This window comes from Balaenoptera borealis, assembly GCF_965194805.1.
Source record: "Balaenoptera borealis genome assembly, chromosome: 20".
Lineage (NCBI taxonomy): Eukaryota > Metazoa > Chordata > Mammalia > Artiodactyla > Balaenopteridae > Balaenoptera > Balaenoptera borealis.
The window spans coordinates 47987627-48013603 of NC_138879.1; the positions used below are offsets into that span (position 1 = coordinate 47987627).

General features: G+C 54.1%; 1 protein-coding gene across 5 annotated transcripts in view; it reads right to left on the reverse strand.

The window, feature by feature from the left end:
• Positions 1–537: 537 nt before the first annotated feature.
• The window catches only part of SLC43A2 (solute carrier family 43 member 2), a 42111-nt gene continuing 16671 nt past the window's right edge, over positions 538–25977 (reverse strand). For 4 of the 5 annotated variants that reach the window (XM_082370653.1, XM_082370654.1, XM_082370651.1 and 1 more), the window contains exons 6-14: positions 16905–16997; positions 15203–15336; positions 14917–15119; positions 14335–14481; positions 11694–11832; positions 10194–10323; positions 7785–7858; positions 6420–6543; positions 538–5843 (exon numbers count right to left, since the gene is read on the reverse strand). In XM_082370653.1, coding sequence (XP_082226779.1) covers positions 5682–5843; positions 6420–6543; positions 7785–7858; positions 10194–10323; positions 11694–11832; positions 14335–14481; positions 14917–15119; positions 15203–15336; positions 16905–16997 — 1206 coding nt within the window. In that variant the 3' untranslated portion in view covers positions 538–5681. The remainder of the gene's footprint in view (positions 5844–6419; positions 6544–7784; positions 7859–10193; positions 10324–11693; positions 11833–14334; positions 14482–14916; positions 15120–15202; positions 15337–16904; positions 16998–25977) is intronic. The other variant, XM_082370652.1, reaches the window with a different exon arrangement.

Below are 25977 nucleotides of genomic sequence, written 5' to 3' on the forward strand. Positions count from 1 at the left end.
CTGCTGTGCGGGGGGCCTGCTGCTCGCCCACCCCCAGCTGCCCCTGAGGCCACCCACCTCCCTCCCCTGGGCCTCAAGCCCCCTCTGCCCAGCAGGCTCAGGAGCCAGGCCTCAGACAACCAGGCCATCCTCTCCCCTCCCTGGCCGTGGGGATCTCCTTGGGGCTTCTCTGGGGAAGCCCAGTGGCTCTTCTTTTCTGCTGCCACTGCCCAGGGCCCTGGCCTGGCAGGACAGTGGCCAGCTTCGTGGGAAACCTGTAGGAGGAGCAGGTGTGCCCATGACCACTGACCTAGGACAAAAGAAGAGGGGCAAGGATGAGCGCCCACCTTAGAACCAGAACGCCCAGCAGCCTTGGGCTTCCCACCCAAGAGGGCCCTTCCTCTGTCCCTTCCCCAGCTCTGCTGAAAGCTGGCCCAACAGCAAAGCTGGGCCGCAATGAGTGCAACCTAGGGGAGAGTGGGGGTCAGGGAGCACGTTTCAGACAAGTGACAGGCAAGAGACAAGTGGCAAGGGAATGAGTGACTTAGACACAGGGGCCGAGGAGGAAGCAGTTCTTAGCCATTTTCGGCAGACATTTATTAAGTGCTTACTGTGTGCCAGGAAGTAAGCCAGGTGCTAGAAACAGCAAAGGGCCAGGAAGAGTCAGGGTCAGCTCCTGAGCTGTCAGTGACACTGCACTGACCCTCGTTGACACAGGAACATGTTAACCCTACAGGCACCACTCTGAGAGCCTGGGCTGGGTCCTTGGACGGGGCCTGCCTAGGCCTTTCCAGCCACCAAAAGGGATTCAGCGACATGAGACCCTCTCCCTCTTCGTCCAGGTAGACAGGCACACAGACAAGCTCCCACACACTCCTCCAAACACATTCACGCCTGACGTGCCTGGAATACACCTCAGACTTCGACACACGTGTGCACACACGCACACACACAGACGCACGGCCAAGCAGTTTCACAAGGAGGTGGCATGGAGGTACTGCCTACAAGCCGTGCTCTGAGTCACCCACCTCAACATAAAACTGTCAAGAGTGCCCGAATATCCACCAGTTAGAGGTTAGCTTGAGAAGCTTTGGCCAAGTCTCTTAACAAAATGTGCAAGACGTAAAAGTGAACAAGGGGACAACTGCTTAAGGCTTTTGCTTAGAGAGGGGGTTCTGAGAGGGGTAGGGGTCAGCAGAAACAGACCTCACTTCCTTTACTTGGCCACAAGGCTGTCCCGGTCAGAGCTGCCTAGTCTGTCATGATATATGGGCGGGGGAGGGTGGGTGTGGGTGGTCCTCATCCCCGGTGCTCTCTGCACTCCTCCAGGGTCATAAAAATAATGCTATCGCTTGTTAAGTGCCGATTAAGTGCAAGGTGCAAAAACGTGCAACTGCTTGACGTCCATGTCCACCCAGCCTCCCAGGGAGAGTATTACTGCCATTTTACAGATGAGGAAACTGAGGCTCAGGACTTGCTTCAGGTCACGAGATAGTATGTGTGGTGGGGCCTCTAACCTCTGCCCTTCCCTCACAGCCTCCTCAGCACAGGGAGATGGTCTCACTCTGGGAAGGGTTGAGGGGCTGGGAGCGACCAGAGGCCCTGGTTCGGTCTTGGATCTGCCTGGGAGGCTGAGAAAGACTAACTTCGGGGCTGGACATGCTGCCTGCAGAGACCAAGGGCCCAGGCGGTGGTTGTGTGCCAGCGGCGGGAGAGGTCTGCTCTGCGGCGGGCCACCCACGTGGAGGACGCTGCACCTCCTTCCTGACACCAGGTAGTCACCCCAGGGCTTGGCATGAGTCCCTGGGTGGGACAGGCTTCCAGAGCCCGCCTGCTCACCCTGACCCCACCCCCACCCCAGGGGAGCGCTGCAGCCTGTGGAAAACCCATCCCCTCACTTTGGGGGTCCTGGGCTCCTAATCCTAACCCCACAGAGAAGGCGCCTTACTGCCCCAGAGCCCACGCGAATGCACCGTATTAAACAGCCCCGGAAGCCTGACTCTGCTGAGAAGACTTCTCAGAGCTCTCCGACAGGAGCCCCTTACCATAGGGGGTCCACAGCCTCCCCTGCCCCCGGTGGTGTGTATCTGTTTAAATTCATGCAGGCTGATGTGCAAGTGCATCAAAAACTCCACTGGGCTTTTTGTGCCGCTGTCTGGGACAGTCCTGCACATGTACCCCCAATACTGGATGGCTCCCCATTTTCAGTGTGCTTGGGGCCCAGGGCAGCGGGATGCCCTCCTCACACTGCACTGCCCAGGGCCAGGACAAGGAGGGCTTGAGGAGAAGTTTTCACCAGGCTGACACCGGGTACAAGAGGAACAAAAAGAGAAACAGAAAGGAACTCTCAACCTGCAGCCCCATCTATGGCCTTTACGAGGGTGGGAACCTTCCCTAGTACAGGCCCAGGTAGCGAGAGCCACAGGCAGAGGCCAGGAGGGCTTGGAGGAAGCTAACCACAAAGGAACACCTGGACTCAAGTCCAGGGAGACTAGAGAGGAGTGGGGCTCGGGGCAATACTCCTGAGGCCGGCCTGGCCCCCCTCCTCACTCTGAGCCCGCAGGGCTGGGCACGACTTCCTGCTCCTTCCCACCAGAAGCCTGGAGAATGAGGAGGAAGATGGAGGGCCGAGGCCATGTGGTCCCTTCCCCACCCCAGGGCACTCCTCTCAGGGGTTGGGGCGACCAGAGACTTGCTCCCCCAAGTTACCATCAGCCTCTAGGGCCAAGATGACTCTACTAAGTAGAGCTCACCCCACTCTCTCCAAGGAAGCTCTTGGCTCCAAGAAACAGACCCCTCGCCTGTGTTTGCTTCCTTTCCTCAGGCTGTTTCGCCCTGATCGCAAGGCCTGGTGGCCCCTGGGGCTGCTGCTCTGAACGGAATGTCCTGATCTAGAGGGCCTTGGCTGCTCCAATGACTTAAGAACCATATATGAGTCCTGGCTCTCACCTTGAGCAAGTTACTCCACCTCCCTGGGCCTCAATTTTTCCAGCTGTAAATTAGGGAGGGTAGTATGAACTCCTGGCTTGTTAGCATGATCCAGTGATGGTACTGGGAAAATACGTAATCCATCAACCCTGTACAGTCAGAGCAGAATGACAGGCAAGGGAGTGGGGGGGCACCTGTGGTACCCAACCCATCTGGTATCCTGCTCCCATTTTCATGCCTCTAATCCCCACGCACTATTGGCTCTAGACTATCTCCCACCCTGAACTGTGGTTTCTTAATGCCTGCTTCTTCCCCCAAAGTGCACACACCCTGCAGATGGGTGGGAAAGAGAGGCCACAGCTCCCACTTTGGCTGGGCTGGGCACTGCTGGGAACAGCACAGGCCATATCTGTACAAGCTCAACATATTCTCCCAGCTGGAAGGGTGGAAGGGCCCTTGCTAATCAGCACTTCCCCAAACTGCACTCCTTTGTCAGTGGGTCTCAAATGTTGGTGGGGGGGGCACCAGAACCACCAGGTGGGGCTTAGCAAAGTGTAGACTTCAGTTTCCCTCTAAGTCAGAGGCAAGGCCCAGAGGCTACGTTATTAACCAGCACCCCAAGAGCTCCTGCTGCACGTGGTCATTGGGCCACATGTGGAGGACGGCTGTGATGGTTAAAGCCATTCCTCAGCCACACACCACACCCCCCTGGAGAGGCACACAGCCCACCAGTGCCGAACTCACTTGACCTTATCTCAACATTTCCCGAATCTGACTATAACGCTGTTTTAAAAATAGAGAATAACCTTAACATCTCACAGAACTAGCATTCTGAGAAATGCTTTGGGAAATGTTGATCTCAGGCTCTCTCTTTTTTTAAAAATGCCTGTTTAAAACAAATATTTGCTTTTGAATATGAGTGGGTGAAGCCTAGGGAGATTAGGTGCGTTCAAGGGGCTCGGGCCTGAGCCTGCCCCTGCCCCTTCCTGTTGCCACCCGTTCCTCCGCCATATCCTGCCTCTGCTCTCTTTGAGCCTGCGGCTCTCCTGGGGTCACCCTGTGTCCTGAACTTAGGAGGAACCCTCAGCATGGTTGACTGGTGACAGGAAGTCTGAGCAGGGATGAAAGGGGGTCAGGATTAGCCTGTCTGGCTGGGATAAGCAGCAGAGGAGGGGATGGCCACACTTGTAAGGTGTCTGCACAAGCCCCATTTGTTTGGGGGTGGGGTGGGGGAGGAAGGTCTTTTCCTGGCCCACTGCCCCTCTCGAGACAGCAGTCACACCCAGAGAGATGGTGAGCTGCTGGGTACGACTGGGGCAGAAAATCTTGTCTTGCCTTTTCTTCTCAAGCTCAAAACAGGTACATGTAGTCATTAACTGATATGCTAGAAGGGGCATCCCTTACCAGGAGGAAAATGGATTTATTGCTTTATAAAAAGGAGTCTGATAAAACTTAAAAGGAAAAAAAAAACAAAAACAACCACCAAAACAATTAACCTAAAAATCAACCCACCCCTCTCAGAGCTCCCAGGAAGCCTCGGACACATTTCTGAGGGCAGTCAAGGTGGGTGGGTTGGTAAGCCAGGCCCGCCTGGCAGAGGAAAGGGGGCCTCGCCCACATAAACAGCTCCAGGGCCCTTGGAAAGTCTGCCAGCAGGGGGCGCTGTGGCCCTGCAGCCTGGGACAAGCTCCCAACCCTGAGCGGGGCTGGCTCCTGGGCGCTGGGCTTGCTGTGGGCCTGGCTGGCTCGGGGGTGGCTCTGGGAGGATAAGGGCAGACACCCAGCACCCACATCCCACCACCATCCCACACACATCTCTCATGCACAGGACACGTACGCACAACCCACATGCACACACACCCCTAGGTCTCTCACAAATCCACCTTCCCACCCAGGCCTGGACCTCCACGTCTGTCAGCCACATCTTCACTTCCACCCCCACGAAAACAACTGTGTGTGTGCGTGTGTGTGCGCGCACGCGTGTGTTTGTGTGTGGTGCCCCTTTAATTCCCTTCAGGTCACAGACTGGACAGAGGGTGGCAGTGGAAACGTGCCCCCGGCTCAGGCCCTCAGGGAGGAGGGAAGGGACTGCTGCTCGGCCTTGACCACAGCTCCTGAGCCACATGTGACCATCCAGCCCTCCATCCCCTCCCCAGGCTTTAAGCCAGGGGGCCTTCTCCACAGGCCTCAAACAGGAGGACAGGCCACGGACAGGCCACAGGGGGCTGGAATCACAAAGGAGTTAGCACCAACAACAGGAAGCGGGTCCTTCCTTCCTCAGGCAGCTCAGACTGGCCGGGGGAGGAGGTGAGGGGCCAGGCGAGGCGGGTACAGACAGTGCAAGCCTTTGTCCTCAGCAGGCGTGGTTGGTGGACATGCAGCCGAGGGGCAGGTGGTGGGCAGTAGACGGCAGACTCCTCTGCTTTGGCAAGAGGCGGAATCTCGACACACTGGGGGGAGAGGGCCTGCCTGCCCGGGGTCCTCCTGGCTGCTCCTGCAGGCACCACGGAGCCCCGAGGCTCCAGGGTCCCTCGAGGGTGGCTGAGCGAAGTCCAGAGCGCCTCTGCTTCCAGCAGGAGAAGCGCCTGACCGGGCCCTCTCCCATCCTTCCACCGCAGAGCTCCGAGGCAGGACCAGGGCCCTGGGAGGGAGCGAGGACTCCAATATGGTGAAGGACAGGATCCTAGGGGTGCGTGGAGGTCCTCTGGGGTGGGGAGGACACCGTTGAGTCACTGAAGCAAGGGCGGGACGCCACAGTTCCGAGGTGGTGGGCACTACACAAAAGCCTCCCGGTTGGACGAGCCGTTGAGCTTGAGGAAAAGCTTGTCGTTCTCCCTCTTCTGCTGCAGCTGCCTCTCCAGCTGGCGCCGGTAGCAGATGAGGTACAGGGGAAGGCAGAAGCCCAGCATGCTCACGACAAGCAGCCCCACATTCACCTGCGGAGGCAGGGACCAGGGACGAGAGTTGCCATCAAGGGCGGGGGTGGGAGGGGTCGGGGGGAGGGAGCTAGCAGGGGCTGTGGTCTTTGCAGAGCCCAGTTCCAGCCCCTTCCTCGCTCTCAAGTTTGGGAATGGGGAGAAGGTCACAGGAGAGGAGAGGAAAAACAAACAAGGAGTTTCAAGAGGTCGGAGGGCCCGTCATTCCACATTCCAGCAACAGAATTCCCCAGCTGTCCACGGGCCAGGCCGGGCCGGGCCACCATACTGATCTGAATCTCTAGGGGCGGGGCCGGGATTGGGACAAGCTCACAGCACCTGGTTAAGAATCCGGGCCTTTGGCAGGAGGAGCAGGGACAGCAACTTGGTTCGATTTACCCCAAAATCAGGTCTAGAAAGGACACTCTTCTCCTCCTGTCCCTCCTGCCCATTCACAAGGGGTCCCTGAATTGATCCTAACTAAAGTTCCAAACTGCCTGTCCTGGGGTTCTAGAAGCCCCCGAGTGATGCCTCCCAGCTCCCAATCAGCAGAGTGGGGCAGATGCCCGTAACCCTCTGCCCCCCAATCCTTCTTACCCACAGAGGGTCTCCCTGGAGGGGACCCATCATAGCCAGAAACAGGGGCTGCTGCAGGAGAGCGAAGAGTGCACTGACCAGGGACTGCAGGCCCGTGAGGCTGCCAAACTGCGTGGAGGGGTACCTGCCAGGGCAGTAGAGAACCTGTCACCACAGGGGCCATGCTCTGGCTTCCCACATGCTTGTCCTCAGCCTGGCCCCAGGTGCTGGTGCCCCCAGGCTGCACCTCCGGTGGCAGAGAAGAGGTGGGAATAGCCTCAGAGAATGGTGGGGTGTCCATCCTTGGATTGCTTTCTGCTGAGCAGTTCTGCGAAGCGGATTTGTCTTTTGGACCAGCATGAGGCCCCGGGGCCCATGGGTGTCTGGCCAAGCCGAGTGGAAAATGTGGTGCCAGCAGGAGTCTGCAGCTTGTGAACCAGGCCCAGGGAGCAGGTTGGAGGCTGGGCCTGGCCCGGCTGCACCCTCTTCCAGAGGAGCGTTGCGTAATCACGGAAACATAGCATCACAGCCCTCGGACGACTCCCTCAGACTCTGCCAGGGCAGCCACAACTTCCTCCAGGCCTGGGGGGTAGGTGGGGGTGGAACATGCAGACCTGGAATGACCCCCATGGGATACTGTTGAGAGGGGGAGAGAGTTCTGGCAGAATCTTAGCCAGATTTTGCCAGAACTCTGGGGCCACGTCAGGCATCGTGGTCCCAGAGGTGAGAAGGGACTCCTAGCAAGGAACGGCTGGAGGAATGGGCTAGTCTTTGGTCAGAGGGAGACAGCGGATGGTGTTTGGGTTCCAGTGTTTGAGCCAAGGCCCGGCCCAAGGAGAAGGAACAACTATGGTTCCTTAGGCATGTGTGGCCTCTTGGAAAAGGAGGCAGGTTTCATTCTAGCCAAGGCCTGAGAAGGCTGTGGACAGAACCAGCCCTTTGAGGCCCTGGGTGGGATCTGTCAGGCATATCCTGGGCTCAGTTATTCATGTCACTGCCGCCGCTGAAGCCCACTTGAAGGTCACCATTGAGCTGTGGGCTGCTAGAACCCACCCCCCTGCCCTTCCCACAAGCAGCCAGAGGCAGCCTCAGAACCCCGCTGAGCAGCAGTCCCCGAGGCAATAACGAGCGGCACCTTGGCTGGGGGAACTGACTTCGTGTTAAATGCCAAGGCTTGTGGGCACCCAACTGTCTGCCCACTGACCTGCTCCTGCCAGGTATGGCCTTCCCCTGACACACCCAACAGAAGCCCTGGTACCTAAGGCAAGAGGATGAACCCCAAGTGGGCAAGATGGCCCCCTTCAGGCCCTCAGTCCCACCAGGAACCTCCCTCAGGTCATTCCCTTACCCTCGGCCACCAGGCCGCCCACAGCTCCCAGGACTTACACAGCGGCATACAGGCCCCCGACGGCAGAGTGGATGAATCCTCGCACAATCGTGTGCAGGATGAAGGAGAGGATCTGAGGGAGGGAGAGCAGAGTGTGAGCAGGAGACATGGAGGGTCTCACCTCGTCCCCTTGCCCCAGAGCTCCTGGGGTCCTGAGCGGTGGGAGCACTGGCGCCCTGGAGTCAGCTTGTGCCAGCTTTCCAGGGCCAACTCCTGAACTGCCAAGAATTTTGAGAGCCGATTTTAAGTTAAACACAGTCACTACTAACAGTTCAATTGTAATAAACGTACAATTCAACAAATTACAGTTGACCCTTAAACAACACGGGGGGCTAGGGGTGCCGACCCTCCACGCAGCCAACAATCCACATATAACTTATAGTCGGCCCTCTGTATCCACAGTTCTGTATCCTCGGATTCAACCACCCACGGATCACGTGGTACTTAGTATTTACCATTGAAAACCATCTGAGTATGAGTGGACCCGCGCAGTTCAAACTTGTGTTGTTCAAGGGTCAACTGTACGTTGAAAACAAAGTTAATGAATACTCAAAACCCAGCACATCCTAATTATTTTATTCTGTTTTACCATTAGCCGTGCTCTTAAGGTTTTTTTTTTTTTCCAAACATTTTTTTATATTTTTATTTTTGGCTGCGCTGCGCAGCTTGCAGGATCTTAGTCCCCCAACCAGGGATTGAACTCGTGCCCTCAGCAGTGAAAGCGCGGAGTCCTAACCACTGGACCACCAGGGAATTCCCGCTCTTAAGGTTTTTTAGTCTACTGTAAATATCGTATGATGGTGTGTTACTGTGTCTCTTTCCAACTCCACAGTTGGTGACACAGTATTGGTTGATATCAGCCACGACGAGAGCACTTGCACCGCGGAAATTGGCAAACACTAAAACCCAGGGCTCCGCCCATCCTGCCCCCATCTAGAGTCTGCTCTTAAGTGTACGTATGGACACAGCACTAAGCAGGAGGTCACTGATCACAACTCCTGCCTTTGCGGACCTGAGGACTGTGCCCAGGTCTCCCTGCCTGGTCACCCAGGCCCTACTGGTAGATGGCTGTCTCTCTCCCCTCTAGCTCTGCTTTCCTGAGGAAAGGTCACTGCTGGCAAGCTTGGCAAGCTTAGCAAGCACTTGTTAACGATTCCTGAGAGCCACGAGCTGTCTACTTTGCTCCCAGGACCCTTTGTTTGCTCTTTGCACACAGCCCTGCCATCGGGCTCAGCAGCCAAGACCCGTTTCCGGGAATGTGGGCAGTGGAGGCGGCGAGGGCTGCTCTCTGCAGTGCTGCGAGAGGTCTGTGCCTGAATGTGCATCCATCCTTCTGCAGGCTCCGCTTTCCACTCCAAATGCCTTGCTGCCTTTTCACAACTTGTCTTTCAATAAGAACTGGATAAAACACAAAGCAGATGACTGTCCTCACTGAGCATTGCCCCGCGACTGGACAAGGGTGGTCAGGGCAAGGGTCTGCCGGTCTTGTGGAGAGGGCCACCACCAGGAGGCCGGGAGGGCACCAGGGATGCAGCAATACTCCCCTCTGGAACTGGTAGAGCCTCCGGTGGTTTACTCTGGCTGCACGCGGTGTCGGCACAAACACACGGCAGCACCTGTGGGTGGTGCACACCTGGATTTCCAATGAACTTCTACGTGCGGCCACTTGTAGAAAGGGACTCTTGCTTTCCTCCTGGACCTGGTTCAAGATACCATCTGGACTTGGGTCACACCCATCTGGAAGCAATGCCATCACTTGTGTCCCTTCCAAGTTCATAAACTTGGGGATCAGAACTAGAACACTTCTGGGGACCTAAGGGTGGAGCCAGGCAGGTAACAAAATCTACCTTTCTCAAACCCTCTGCCAAAAGTCAGGTTCCAAAGGTACTGGAAATCTTGTGAGAAGGAATTAAACTTTTGAACCCAGATGCCAAGGGATCATCGGTCTTTTTCCTGCGGCTCCCCTGTACTGGAGGAGCAGACGTTCCCACCAATGCCACAGACTAGCCAGAATTCTTTGGACATCAGACTTCAGCTGTTTGAGCACATGCAAAACGAGCAGCCACACAACCACACCACATGGTTCCAGAAATGGTAAGATGACGGTATTCATGGTATGCAAGATGCCTAAAGACCAAGAAGAATGGTGTACTTTCATAGAGAAGAGTCTTCTGTGAAAGGCAATCTGAGTTTCCTTACAGCTTGCTCCCAGCATCATGCACGTACAGAGCCTGGCAGGTAGGAGGCCCTTGGTAAATCACAGCTGGCTGGTTGATAGGTTGGTTGGTTGAATTAAACAAATGAGAAGTCACTGTTCTCTTTGCTGATGGCTCCCCCATGAGACATCACGCACCTTTCAGTCTCATCACCCCACACCCCACCAGGCTTCTCCCTCTCCCCACACCCACCTGTAGAGGCAGGTTGGGAATGAGGCAAGTCACCCCAAAGCCCACGAGCAGCAGGTTTGTGAAGGCGAAGGCCCGCATGGCATTGGTGACCTTCTGGATCTGCCGGTCCCGCTTCTTCTTCTTCTCACCTCTGTGGAAACGCAGAGCACACACTGGAGCTGGGGGCTCCCTGGAGGACAGGCTCTCCCAGGAAGTCAGGTCCCGGGAGTCACAGCTTGTGGACAGTGCAAGACTCAGAGACCACCCGCAAGCATGTGCTAGGGACTGTGGAGGCTAGACCAGCACGAGGGACACTCCCCACTGCACCCCCTGGACTGAGCGCGGAGTGTGAACCTCAGTGGAGAGGTCGGACGCAAGAAGACACGAGGAGACGGGTGTCAACGCCCTGCGCTGCTTCAGTGAAGACTGAGGTCCGATGATGGGGAGGGAGGAGGAGAGTGCGCCCAGGTCAGGGTGTGGCAAAGCCTCCTTCACTACTGGCTCCAACTTCACCTGAATCCTGCAGGGAGCTGACACTAAGCCAGATAATAAGCCAAAAAAGGGAGCGAGTGGATTTCTCCTTGGGCGGCAGGAAGGGGCGAAGGAGCAACGAGTATGCGGCAGATGGAACTGGAATGGGCACCAACAGCCTTCTGGCTGTAGGACCTGACCTACATAACAGAGCATTCTCTGTAATTATTTCCCTGTGAATTCACTATTACTGATTCCAGCCTCAACACCCACAAAGATACCCCATGGACAACTGTATGACATCCAAGGGCTCAGAGATGTGCAGGGAGGCCCAGACCCACCACTTTCTCCCTATGTGACCTCAGGCAAGCCACTCAGACGCCTAGCTTCAGTCCCCTCATCTGTAAAATGGGTCTAACTCATCGAGGTGTTGGGAGGCTTACCTGAGATGTTGTGCATTAAGGGCTTGGCACAGGGCCTGATACAGTAAAGAGGAGCTTATTGTACTAAGGCGGAGTCAGAGAAGACAGCATTTAACTCATCCTCTGATCTTAGAGCCCAACCCTTCTGTAACGTAGGGCTCCGGTCCCTTGCTTAATTCTCACAATCATGAACAGATCTATTGATACGTATTAAGGTTATAGCCGTTTACTACTCACACCCAGTGGAGCAGACCTTGCAGGCAAACAGGACCACTCTAAGGATGTCTGCCGGTGTACTGCTTGTGCTAAGGATCGGAGGGCAGCCCTAAAAGCAGGACGTTTGATAGCTGTCTGCACAGACCTTCCTCTGGTTTCTCTCCTTCTCTCTCCGAGAGCTCTGTGCCTCCCAAACTTTTGCATACAAGAGACTTTCCTTACAGAAGCAACAGACCAAAACGTGTGCTGAGCTGAGCGAGGGCAAGAGCAGCTTCGAGTACAGCCCTCTCTCGCCTCTCCTGCTGACTTTAAAGCCTAACCCACCCGCGCTGACGCTGCCTAACACCTGACCCTGACCGGTGGGCTCCTCCCTCTGGGGGCGGGGCCCGGGGCACGAGCTCCGCCTACGCACTGGTTGGCGTCTTTCTCCTCGGGCTCCTCGGGGGCATCTTCACACTCCTTCAGCCTCCAGTCCATGATGTAGCCAATGACCGGGGCCGTGAGCAGGCAGAGCAGCTGGAGCACGCCGAAGATGGAGGTGTAGAGGCCCACTGAGGACAAAGACGGGCTGGGTCACGGGGGCTGCCGGCAGAGGCCTGGGGTGGGCGCTGGGCAGAGTCTGGGACCCCACAAGCCCTTCTGGGATCTTCTCCAGAACCGCCCCCTTGTCACTGTGGGTCATGAGGGAGCCCAGAGACCTTAACCTCTGAAATCAAAGCCGGAGCGAGGGGCAGGCCACCCTTTTCTTTTCTCCAAAGTCCTCGCCTATTTCCAAGAAACAGCTGAGTGAAATCCAGTATGTCACAATGACTTCCCCCAGAAGCTCCAGGAAGTCTCTATGACTTTGGGAACCACAGAATTACCAATGCCTGGGACTGAGGCTTTGTGTGTGACTGGCCATCAGTTTTCTGCCTCTAGAAATATACCAGGAAGGCACCACTCACAGGGGCTCTGACGTAAGGGCTTCAATCTTCAAAGGGCCTTAAAATTACGATGGGATTTCTCAGACAAACAGAAGCTGAATGTTGACTGCCCCACCCCCAAACACAGTGCTGGCCGAGAGGGATGTCTGGAGTTTAAGGAGAGGGGTTTCTCAGTTGAACAGAGACCGGCTAGGAGAGGATGTCATGTGTTGCCTGACAATCCCCCGTCCCCGGCCCCCACTGGCTTACCGGTAGCCATCACTGCATCAAGAAAGCAAAAGTGAAAAAGCAGAGAGGAGTGAAGTCAGGAGCAGAAATGTCAAAGGTTGTTACAGGGGGATGGGGCACGGAGGCAGGCTAGCTCTGGGCCCAGCTCACACGCCATTTCCCACCAAGCCCCGACTCTCAAGAGTGCCCAGCGCGGGTGTCTGCGGACGTTTTCCTGCCGGCTGGGGCCTCGCTCGTGTGCAGCTGGTGCCTCGTCACAGGCGGGCTGGTGAATCAGGCCTGTGGTGTTTGCGGGGGACCGTGATGGGAAAGCGGCGTGGGTGCAGAAGACCTGGCTGAACCTGGGCCTTGCTGCCCTTGTTCCCTCCGAGGGCAAAGAATCCACCCCACACCCAGCCCAAGTATCTCACTAGCCAGCGCTGGCCTCCCGTCCATCTACTGGCCCCCTGGCCCTGATAGCCAGACGTGTGTGTTTGTGTGTGTGTGTGTGTGTGTGTGTGTGTGTGTGATGTCAGGCACAACTGCCCACAGGAGGAGGATGGGGAAAACCAATGCCCTGTCTGCTGCAGACCGAACTTCCTGGCCCAACTTCCTCTACTTCTTGAAATTGACTTTTTGAATGCGGGAAACAGATGGAAAAAATGCCTCTTGGGCAGCAAAAGAGTTCTCAGAGAGTAAAAGGCCATGACTCAGCAGCGGGGAGATTTGCCTTCCAAGGGCCAGTGAGGGCCCTTCTCTGTACCTGTCAGAGTCTCCACCTGTCTGGGCCTCAGGGTTTACAATAGAGGGCAAATAGACACGATAGGTCATCTCTCCCCAAAGCGTGGCACACAGATTTTAATGAATGTTACATAATAAAAGGGTCCCTGTGGTAGAAATATAGAAATATATATCATTGGATGAAACAAAGCTACAGGTTATTTTTCTTCCTATCCTTGCGTTTGCTACGAATTTTTGCGAGGGCGCGTGATAGGGTTTTTCCACATTGCTTCACGTCCGAACACGCATTTTTGGAGTAGAACCTGCATTATCTGTGCCTCTTTGTCACCTTCCCCTTTTCTTAAGGCCGGGTTTCTCATTCTCTTTAAAAACTTACAATGCCTAGCAGATCTTCCCGGGGCGGGGGGAGGCGGGGGAAAACCAACCAAAAAGTTGCACACCAATGAGACAGCCAATAAAAAGGATTTACCAGATGTGTTTGTCCCGCTTAGGGATAACTAAAGCTGACTCAGCTCAGGCCCTGAGGAAGTACTGACTTTCTTTGTAGAATCAAAACCTCTAATCAGCTTGTGTGTTCTTTTGGAAAAGTGGCAGGTGGGTTATCAGTTCTGTTTACCAGAAGTAACAAGCCTGGACTGGATTACCCACGAGGAAGGCTCCACCTGGCTCTGCTTCCCAGTTCAGGGCACAGATCCGGTGCAGGCCCAGGAGCCCCAGTCTCCAGCCGCAGTAGCCCAGCCCCCATCTCGGCCCCCAGCCTCTCCACGCGGCACCCCTGCGGTTTCCCGGAGAATTCTTGGCGTTGGGTTTGACTGATAGTCTTTCAACAAGCTCTCAGGTGGAGTACCGCATTCTGTGCAGTGTTTTCATTTACAAACACGTCAACCGTCCCACTCAGGCAACAAAAAACACATCCCCACACCCCAAACACACGTAGTTATTTTAGTCCTCTCCTCCCTCCTAAACCGGGAAACTCTGACGGGGACATGAAAGGACAGTTGGGCCCGGCTGTGATGAAATGGCTCTGACACACAATCAGGCCCTTGGATTCTGCCATCTCATGGCCCTGCTGGTCCAGCCCAGCCCAACACCCTCCAGCCAGCCGGGCAGTGGGCTTAACCTCAGGCGGGCAGGAGTGACCGCCGCTCATGGGCTGCGCCCTGGGGCCTGGAGGCCACCTACCTACGTCCTGGTCGCCGCTGACCAGGAACTGGAGGATGTTGTTCATGGCGCCCATGTAGAAGATGAGGCGCAGCTGAGTGACGCACATGGTGACCAGGCTGAGCAGCAGGATGGGGCTGAACACGCTCTGCATGAACGAGGGGGCCGCTGCGGGGAGAAGGGGGCGCTCAGGGAGAACCGGGCCGTGCCGCCGTGGCCGCGGCCCGCCCGCCACCCAGGGGCTGGGCGCGTGGGGCCGAGAGCCCTGCTCTGCCCACCAAATCACGCTGGATGAGGTGGACGGCTGGGCGCAGGGGTTAGGCCACCCAGCCGTACGAAACAAGCTGCGTGAGTCCCCCACCCTCGCTGACCCTTCGTCTGTAAGGCAGGCTGGATGGTGCCACCGGCCCTTTGGGGATGAAATGGGGATTAAGGGAGATGGTACCCACAAAGCCCTCAGCGGGCGCTGGTCCCCCCGAGGGGGCTGCAGCTTCCGCATCTGGACCGGCCGCCCCCTCCTTGTCGCTGGGGTGCGGGTGTGGGTTCAGAAGCCCCTGCTGACGGCTCAGGCGGGCTTGGGAGGCGGGGCCCGCACGCGGGTACCTGCGGCATCGGGCTGGCACTTGACCTCCAGGTCGACGGTGGACAGGCACAGCTTGTGGCCCTCCTGCAGTGCCGCCTGCTCCTTGGCGCTCCGCATGGAGCTGCCCACGCTGAGGCGGCGCCCGACCGTGGTCACCTGCTTGTAGAACTGCTTCCCAGTGATCTTGTGGTCAAAGCCCAGCCAGCTGAACTTGATCTTCACCCTGGAGGCCACAGGAGAGTGTCTGTCGCGCTGCCAGGGCCCCTAGCCGGCGTAGGGGTGGGGGCAGACCGCACGCCCACTTACGTGTAGTCCATGTCCTCTGGGCCCGGGAAGGGCTCCAGGGGCCAGTTAAAGAAGCAGTTGAGGAAAACCAGCCCGGAGCAGCCGGCCCAGACCACGAGGATGATGATGAAGGAGGCACCGAAGTCGTAGATGACCTGAGAGGCACAACGGGGTAGCGGTTGGAGTCGGGGCAGGGAGGAGGGCAGAGCTAGCAGAGGGAAGCCGGAGCGGGCAGCGGGTAGGGGCACCCAGCAGTCCTGTTCTCCCTGCACTCAGCTGCGAGGGGAGGCATGGCCCCAGCAGCCTGGGTGATTGGTCATCAGGCACCTGCATTCCAATAATCTTAGCTCGCCCTGGACCAAATGGCTCCAGCTTGGACCAAATGTCATCTCCTTGGAGAGGCCCTCCCAGACCACCCATCACTGTCACATCACTGGCTCACAGTGAACAGCCCTGGCCGAGAGTTTTGACTTCTTGATTCATTTCCTCATCTGTTATTAGGCCAGCTCCCTGAGAGGAACCTCCAGCTTTGTCCACTGATGTTTCTCTGGTACCTTGAAGCATACACACGGTAGGTACCCAAAAAATACTCAAGGAATGAACAGTTGGAAGTCTCGCTTTGCTCCTCTGTGAAATGGGTGTGACACTGGCATATACCCTCATGGTGTCGAGGTGGGGGTCAAGCGGGTAGAGGGCTCAGGACAGGGCCTGACAGGTGAGAAGCCTGCAAGCCTGTTAATGTCATTATTGCCATTGATTTCCAGCACAAGAGTCCCCAGAGTAGTGGCAGACAGCGGCCCAGCTACCCAGGGAGGGGACCAGCAGTCAGACATGGAGAAGAGGAGGAGGGGGAACTTGTAGGCTCCTCTGCACTCCAGGAACTCGAGGATCCCTAAAATCCACAGACGTCTGGCCCCAGCCCCTCCAAGCACCTCGATGCCCAGGTGGCCGGCCCATGTCTTTTTGTTTTGTTTTGTTTTGTTTTTTGGCCGCGCTGTGTGGCATGCAGGATCTTAGTTCCCCGACCAGGGATCGAACCCGTGCCCCCTGCAGTGGAAGCGTGGAGTCTTCACCACTGGACCCCCAGGGAAGTCCCTGGCCCACGCCTCCTGTAACTCCTCCTCCTCCTGCCCTATGGCCTCTCCCCCTTGGACCTCTCAGGAAAGGGGATTTATTTGGTGCTGGTGCCAGAGAAGGGAGAAGCCCCTTCTGAAGCCCTTTCAGGAGCAACAGGATTTGGAGCAGGAACTGGGACTGATGAACAGTGAGGTGTTTGCTCCATCCTGACCCTGTGTGACTTCCACGGGCTCAGAATCCTGCCTGGGAGGGAAACAGCTGAACCAACTTGGCTGAGAGCAGCGCTCTGGCAGTGGGGAGCAATACAGCCCAACAACAACAGACCTGGGGGTGGAGGGGCTAGAGTTAGACTCAAGACTGGGGACAAACACTCAGCCCCTTTCTGTCCCCAGCCCTGAAACGCAAAGGCAGCCTTCAGTCACACCTTGCAGTCATATGCTTGGATTTCCCAACCCCCCACCCCCCCTCCCCCAACCCCGGCCCAGCAGGTTTCTTTTCTTACCCCCATGGTGCCCAGGTGCTTCCTTCCCCCAGGTGGGGCTTGGGGGAAGGGGGGGCCCCAGCGCCCACAATGACTTCCCTCTTCTGGGAGCGCTGAAGGAGTCTTAAAAGAGGCCTCTGCTCAGACACTGGTAAACACCCTCACCTTGACTCCTGGGAAGGTGACTGCCGAGGAGGCATAGGATCCAATCATCAAGGCAATAAACGTGGACCGAAGGTCACCAAACATGTTGGGCAGCTGAAAGATAAGAAGCAAGGGAGACTTCTGCTGAGAGAACAGGCAAGGGACGGATGAAAGAGGAGGGGAAGAAAGAATCACGGCATCCTCAGGCACCATTTCTTATCTGCTCTCCTCCCTGCGTAATTCACGGGGGCATCAGTCCAGGGGTAATCTCGGCTAACTGAAAGTTTTCTCTTCCCAGACTGAGGTTGATAAAGGAAGGGGAGGAGAGTAATACAGAACTCAGACTCTGCACATGAAGACAGAGCTGGTAGACTTCCTGGCTGGCAAGCATCCCTCCTCTCTTCTCCGGCACAAGCCAGGTCCTTCCGCCTTTGCAGGGTTACAAGGAGATGCCAGCAAGCAAGCTGGGAGCCTGAGGCAACCTTCAAAGGGAGCGAGGCTGTTAGAAGTAAGAATCTATGTGAGGATGAGATCATCATTTTATAAATAAAAATATCAGTGTCCCAAAAGGACCAGATGTCAGCAAAGGCTGCTTTTGGTTCTGAGAAGAGTAGGTCTCCGGAAGGTGCCACTCAGAATTCTACAGCCCCCAGCGTGGACGAGGGGGCTGGCCTGGAAGTCCTGCGTCTGAATTTCTAGGTCCAAGGAGGGCTTTCCCCTTTTCCATCTGGAAAGAGCAACGGCAAGAGAGGCTCAGGCTCTCTTCCCTGTGAGGCCACTCTTCCCATCTCACAGCAGCTTGTTCTGGGTCCACTCAACACGACTGCGAAGCTAAAACCCCCAGTGATTCCATACAAATCCAGACATGGTATAATATGGCAAGTCGGTCATGGATCCAAACAGACATGGGGCAAAGTGCATCCTCCCCAAACGGCAGTCTTGGCTGCTCTTGCTAACCTGCGGGGAGCTCGTACCACGTGGTAAAGGTTTCCCAGCCACACCCACAAGGTCCCTGGCATTGAGAATCGCTCCCTGGATCTGCCAACCTGTTTCACTGAACTCAGGTGTTTATATGGACCTAATATATGTTCCCCTCCCCCCCTGTCTGGAATCATTTTGGGGTTTTATCAAACATGGACCACGTGATGGCTGCCCGCAAGCTAATCTGCTGTTGCTGAACGGAGGCGGTTTGAATGTGTTTATCTACCTGCCCCTCATCATTTCTGCCTGTTTTGACCACAATTAAAAATGAAGAAGGGGCATCATCAAAATTTAAAATGTGCTTCAAAGACACCATCAAGAAAACGAACAGACGCACAGAAGAGAGAAAATTTGTACAAATCATCTATCTGATAGGGCACCTGTATCTGCAGTATATAAAGAACTCCTACAACTCAGTAAAAAAAAACATATATAACCATTTTTTAAATGGGCAAATAGGGCTTCCCTGGTGGCACAGTGGTTAAGAATCCGCCTGCCAATGCAGGGGACACGGGTTCGAGCCCTGGTCCAGGAAGATCCCACATGCCGCGGAGCAACTAAGCCCGTGCGCCACAACTACTGAGCCTGCGCTCTAGAGCCCACGAGCCACAACTACTGAAGCCCACACGCCACAACTACTGAACCCTGCATGCTACAGCTACTGAAGCCCGTGCGCCTAGAGCCCATGCTCCGCAACAAGAGAAGCCACCGCAATGAGAAGCCTGCGCACCATAACGAAGAGTAGTCCCCGCTCGCCGCAACTAGAGAAAGCCTGCGCACAGCAAAGACCCAACGCAGCCAAAAAAATAATAATGATAATAATAAAATAAATAAATTTATTTAAAAAAATGGGCAAATAGACATTTCTGAATAGACATTTCTCCAAAGAAGACATACAAATGGCCAATAACTGTATGAAAAGATACTCAATATCATTAATCATAGGGAAATGCAAATTAAAACTACAATGAGATACCGCTTCATACCCCCTAGGGTGGTTATAATAATAATAAAAAAAAAACACAACACATAATAACAAATGTTGGTGCTGATACAGAGGAATCAGAACCCTCCTACACTACTGGTAGGAATGCAAAATGGTACACAGCCACTTTGGAAAACACTCTGGCAGTTCCTCAATTAAACAGAGAGCTACCATACGACCCAGAAATTTCACTCCTAGGTATGTATATACCCAAGAGGGATGAAAATATATGCCCATGTGTACATGAATGTTTATAGCAGTGTTTTTTGTTTTTTTTGTTTTTTTGGCTGCACCTTGTGGCATGCAGGACCTCAGTTCCCCGACCAGGAATTGAACCCACACCCCCTGCAGTGGAAGCGCAGAGTCTTAACCACTGGCCTGCCAGGGAAGTCCCCATTCTTTATAATATACAAAAAGTGGAAACAACCTCCCTGCCCATCAATGACTGGATAAGCAAAATGTAGTATATTCACACAATGGAATATTATTCAGCCACAAAAACAAATGAAGTACCGATACATGCTATCAATACAACATGGATAAACCCTGAAAACATTATGCTACGTGAAAGAAACCAGTCATGAAAGAGCACAAAATTGTATGATTCCATTCATATGAAATGTCCAGAATAGGCAAATCCATAGAGACAGAGACTAGATTAGGGGTTGCCTAGGGTTGGGGTAGAAGAAGCTGGGAGGAATAGGAAGAAATGCTGATGGGTACAGAGATGTGATTTGGGGTGATATGATTGATTCTGGTGATGACTGTGTAGCCCTATAAATAAACTAAAAACCATTGAATTGTATACTTTAGGTAAATTGTATGGTATGTGAATTACGTCTCAATATCACTGTTAAGAAAAAAAAAACATGAATAAGAAACTTGAGATGTTTTGGGATCCCAGGATTTAAAAGGAACATGAATAAATCTATAGTGCATGGCCAACAAATCCATCCTACGGCATGAAGCCAGGGGGGCTCTCCAGCCTACCCGAAGAATCCCCAGCACACAAAGAACTCTTCTACCAGCCCCCTGTGTCAACTCAGTCTTCTCAGACAGGGTCAGAGGGAGATAAGGAGCATATGGAAACTCCCCCAGCCAAAGACAGAGGAAATGTGATGTGCTCATGGGTGCCCAGGCACATCCAAGTGAGCACTAAAGGTGCACAATCTTACTCTTTGCACACCTGCCTCCCAGGTATGCTGTGGTTCAGAGGACATGCCTCGGTTTCTGAGCTCACATATTTGGGCTGTGCCACGCTGGCTTCTCCAGCAAGGCAGCCTCGGGCTTTTCTGGGGCCACATCTGCCCCAGGGAGAACCCAAAGATTAGTCCTGCTTGTATGGAAAGAGGAAACTGTTCCAGCCTGGGATGCCACTCCAGCCAGGGCATGTGGAGGAAGAAAGGGGTCAAAGAGGGCTTAGAACCCCACCAGAAGAGCAGATGGAGGACAAGAGCCGCTTGGTGCAGTCAAGCCAGGAAATAGTTTTGTTGCAGTAGTCACCTTTGGGCAAAAAGAGTGTCCCCAACTTTTTGACAGGACGAGGGGATACTTCTGAAGAGCAGACCGCTTGCTAGGTAGCCCTTTTCCTTCTACCCTAACCCAAGCTAGAACAGAACAACAGGGGCTTGGGGCTAGTGGGCAACTCTGACCTCATCTTCTGGAGTCTTCTCCCCAGAACTGGATCCAGGACAGGCAAGAACAGGAAGCTGGGAGAGGAGACTGACTTGACATCTGGTCCTGGATGAGACACTTGCCCTCATGCCTGGAAAAGGGCAGTAACCTTCCAGCTGCCCTCCTTGCGTCCCTGCCTCTCCCTGCCTGGAACATTCTTTGCAACACCCTGAAAATTCTCCTCCCTAACATGTTATTTTAGTCAGCAGGGCCATTCCTAGGGTGTACAGAGCCTCAGGGCAAACCACACTATGCAGCCTTCTTACCAACACGTACATCTTGTATTTAAATTACGATTATTTTTCCTGATTAGAAGAGCAATGCGTGTCTGTTGTAAAACATCTGGAACAAAGTACACATAAAGAATGAAATAGGGGGCTTCCCTGGTGGCGCAGTGGTTGAGAGTCTGCCTGCCAATGCAGGGGACACGGGTTTGAGCCCTGGTCTGGGAAGATCCCACATGCCGCGGAGCGACTGGGCCCGTGAGCCACAACTACTGAGACTGCGCGTCTGGAGCCTGTGCTCCGCAACAGGAGAGGCCGCGATAGTGAGAGGCCCGTGCACCGCGATGAAGAGTGGCCCCCGCTTGCCTCAACTAGAGAAAGCCCTCGCACAGAAACGAAGACCTAACACAGCCAAAAATAAATAAATAAATAAATTTTAAAAAAAGAATGAAATAAAAATTCCCCTGATATAGCCATGTTACCATTTTGATATATTTCCTTTCAATCTTTTTCCCATAAATACCTATAGCTTTGTAACCAAACTGGGATCATATGCCATGTATTATTTTATAAACTTTTTCTTTTTTACTTGATATATTACAAATATTTTGTAATTTAGTATTCATCTTCAACATAATTTGTAACAACTATCCGGTATTTCCTTTTCTGGATGGTCTATAATTTATACAACCATTTCTCTGATGTTCTCAGAGCCTTTTTAATTTTTATCATAAATAACATTTTAATGAACATTCTTGAAGATAAACATACATGCATATAGCTATGATTTCCTTAAGGTAAATTCCCCAAGGTAGAATCATTTGGCAAAAGGGAATACACATTTTTAAGTTTTTGTGATACTCTGTGCCAAACTGCCTTTCAGAAAACTTAACACCAATTGAAATTGAAAAAATTTACATTTATTGATTGTTAATGACTTTGAACATTTTTTACTACGGTTTTTAAAATCAGTCATTTATATTCCTCATTTATATTCCTATTGTCCTTTCTTCCTATGAGGATGTTAATTTGTTCATATTGATTTGGCATAGGCTCTTTATATATTAAAGACCCTCACAGTTTGTCCATATACTGTAGGTACGTTTTCCTAGTTTGTCCTTTACCTTCTTAGTTCGTGGTGGGTTTGTTTTTTTTTTTTAACCAATATAAGTGCTTAAATAGGTAGTCAAAGTCTGTTTCAGCTTTTAGGGACTACCTAACATTTGTGTCAGATGAAATCTCTCTGAAAACAGTATCAAGGATGACCTTGACCAGCGAAACCCAAAGCATAAACATCCTGGCAGTAGTCAATGTGTGGTCACAAAATAGCAAGCACAGGAGATGAGAAGGTTTCCCTGAGGGCGTTAATTATTTTTCATATGTTAATACTAATTGTGTTTTATCCTTTAAGCTACTTCCTTCCCTTCCTCCCAAAGCTGTCATGCCTGCCAGAGGAAATTTCCCCCATTTGCTGTGCCCAGGAGCAGCTCGATCAGAGGATTTTTCCTTATTATTAAGTTATATAATAATGTAACATAGTTATGCTAATATACTAAATCATATAATAGCATTATTATTATAATAGCAACTATTATTATCCTAAAAGCCCTCAAAACATCCTTACCAGATAGGTGTCACTTTAAAAAAAAAAAAAACTTATTTATTTATTTATTTTTGGCTGTGTTGGGTCTTTGTTGCTGCGCGCAGGCTTTCTCTGGTTGCAGCGAGCGGGGGCTACTCTTCATTGCGGTGTGCGGGCTTCTCATTGCGATGGCTTCTCTTGTTGCAGAGCACGGGCTCTAGGTGCGCGGGCTTCAGTAGCTGCGGCACACGGGCTCAGTAGTTGTGGCTCGCCGGCTCTAGAGCGCAGGCTCAGTAGTTGTGGCACGTGGGCTTAGCTGCTCCACAGCATGTGGGATCTTCCCAGACCAGGGCTCAAACCCGTGTCCCCCGCGTTGGCAGGCAGATTCTTAACCACTGCACCACCAGGGAAGCCCCAGGTGTCACTTATTACCCTCACTTAATGGTACAAAACTTTAGGATTAGAAAAGCCAAGGGACTCCCCCAAGCTGGTAAGGGTCAAATTTGGAATTCAAAGCAGGTCAAGCTTATGTTTATAGCCACTGGGTTACTCTGTGTCTTGGAAAACTCACATGGCCCTTGAAGGGTACACACTTGATTTGGGGGACCAAGGCAATTACCCTTATCTCTCACACCTCTCTGCGTCCCTTATTAAGCATTCTGTTTGCTCTCCCCACTAGAGATTTCTTTTATCCTTTCCGATGCTCCTTTTAGACCTACCTGCCTCCTTCTCTCCCCTTGACCTTCCTTGGCCGACCTCCCCACAGTCCAGGGCCACACTGTCAGGTGGACTTGCATTTGGCTGTAGACTCTCTTGTTTCATCTTCTTGTCTGAGTCTCCTCCCCCATTGGTCTCCACATGACCCTCCCTCCCTCCCTCCCTCCCTCCTCTCTCCTTCTGCCTCTGCCTGACCTCAGCTGTACACAATGGCCACTCAGAAGCCCTGGTGATAGAGTGAGTGGTGGCTGAGTACTGAGCAGAGTGCCCTAGTACCGGCTTGAGGGTCGGGCGGAGGGGGAAGAACCATGTCTTCTGCCAAGTAGGAAGCTGTAGCTGAGCTGCAATGACAGATGCGGGGAAAACACTCAGCAGGGGCGGCTTCCTGACCCTGGGCTCACAACTGCACTTGCAGGTGGGGGGCGCAGGCCCCCTCCCGGGCTCTGGGTGCTTCCCACCACCACCCCTGCTGCCTCGGGGAGGACTAGGGCTGGAGGGGTTCAGCCAGGCAGAACCGGCCCTCCGTGCTGGCCCGGCTCACATGCGGAGGCCATCCCTGCGTGAGCCGGTGGTGACTCATTCTCTCAGCCCCTGGGCTGCACTGTAAACAGGCTGTGTGACCTTCCCAGAGGGGAAAACAGCAGCTGCAGATGGCCCCTCCCCTGGAGTGCTGGCCACAGAGCGCTGCTACTGGATGAGAATCACCAGAATCCTAGGCTCCAGCACGGTGAGGGTGGGCTGTCCTCCTTGGAGGACCCTCTTTAAGATGTCTCTCTTCCCAGGGGCCCCCAACTCAGGCCTGGGGCTTGCTGGCAGGCGGGACAGAAGAGCTGCTGTGTAGCCACCTGGCACCGACTTTCCAAATCAGTGATCTCCCCAGCCCACCAGCTGGGGGCTCCCCCTGGTCCTCAGGGAGCAGCCGCATGCCGCCCCGGGTGGGCGAGGGGCTGGTGTTCTGGTCCTCAGGCGCCTTCCAGAGGTGAGCCTTGTCCTCAGGTGGCGGTGGTACACACGCAGAGCTCTGTGCAACCTGAACAGGCCAGGATCCAGGTGCCAGTCGGGACAAGCGGACTCAGCAAAGCCAGGCTCTTTTCTAACCCTTCACAACTAGCAGCTCCAAGCACACACTGCCCGGAGAAGGTCCTTGTGGTCACCTTTCCGCTCCACTGCTGAAGGGGTGGGGAGGAGGGGCTCCACACCCCCAGTCACCTCATCTGCTTTCCCAGCCAGGTCCATCCCCGATGTCCCCACTACACGTTCTGTCCACCCCTGAATGAGTCACGTGCTGGGGCAACTTCGGAATGTGGAGCACTCTGATGGGGGAATTTTTCCCAGGCCAGTGGTGATCAGCTGACTGCTCTGGGTTCTCAAGGCTCAGAACAGAAACCCAGAGGCAGAGCTGGCTCTGGGCACTGGGAGAGTCCTGCTCACCTGGCACCTGGGGCACGTAGGATGCCTTGGGGACCCTCTCCTGGCCTGAGCAGGAAAGCTAAACTCCTATACACACCCCCAGGGGGCATTTGCTTCACTGCTGTACCCCGAATCCTTTCCCTCCCCTTCTCTCAGGTGTTTGAAGAGGGATATTTATTTCTCTTCAAACCCAGATCCCAACTCCCGTGGGATCACTTCTTCCTCAGGTTCAGAGTAAGACTTCAATGAATCAAATAGGGAAAGCTCACAGAGAAATTTTTCACTAAGGAGCCTGGCAACATTTTGTAATCACTTTTCTGGGAGGGTTTCAGCTCAGAACTCCCCGTCTCACCCACACTGACAGGGGTCAGAGTAATGAAGTGGAAATGACATGTTCACAACATTGGCGGCATCTGTTCCCATCTCTAAGCAACCCCGGTCCCGGATCGTCGGATGGCGGCCCAGAGATGCCGCCTCGGCCACCGGCTGGTGTTTTCCTCAACCCAATGAAGCGAGTTAAAGACTTGTGCAAATGCGAGGCCTTGAGCAAACAGACCAGAGTGTGCTGTCCAGATGTCCGGGGGGAGGCTGAGGCTCGGCACCTCGGGGTGTGCCCTGCACCACCAATGACCCACACCCTCCTCCTCTGAGGGTGTCGCATTGCCCGGGGCCCTCTGCGGCAGGGACCTGGGAAAGCCAGTTCTAGCCATTAAGCAGCCCACCTGGCATGGGATCCAGTCTCTGCTCTAGGGGGCAGGATCACCTATGAGTACACACCTCTCCGGCTCTGTAGAGAGGTCTACAGGCCTGTGGGGAAAAGGCATTCTGCCAACTTGGGGCCCCCTCTCCACCAATGGGGGTAGCAGCTCACTGTCTCTGGTCACCTTTATTTATATCACAGCCCATGCAACACAAAACCCCTTGGGACTCAGAAAGTCCCCCAATTAAGGTTTCCCTGGCAACATTCCCCCCAGATTCCCAGGTCATAACGGAGTGATTACCCATGGCCCCAGAGCTGTTCTAGGAGATTTGATTTAGGAAGCTCCTAAAGGCGACCCTGAAGACTCCTTTGTCCCCACAATTAGAACATGGGTGGGAGACCCAAACAGAAAGTACCGTTGTGCTGCAAGCTCGGCGTCTCCGGGAGCCGATCCTTATAGTTCTGCTTTCTTAAAGGCCTGGGCTGTGTCAGAACAAGATTCAGCTCTGCTCAGCAGCAGCCTCGGCCAGCCCAGGAACATTGCCCAAGAGCTCCAGCCCTGCCCTCACTGACCTGCTTCTCGTTCCCCTTTTGGGGTCTGTTCTGGAGAGGCTCCTTATCTGAGGCCTCACGGGACAGAGGAATGCCCAAGGAGGTCCCTCAGGCCAGGGGCAGCGTGGGGAGGAGGAAACGGATGACATAAAAAGTGCTTAGGGGGCTCCCTGGTGGCACAGTGGTTAAGAATCTGCCTGCCAATGCAGGGGACACGGGTTCGAGCCCTGGTCCAGGAAGATCCCACATGCCGCGGAGCAACTAAGTCC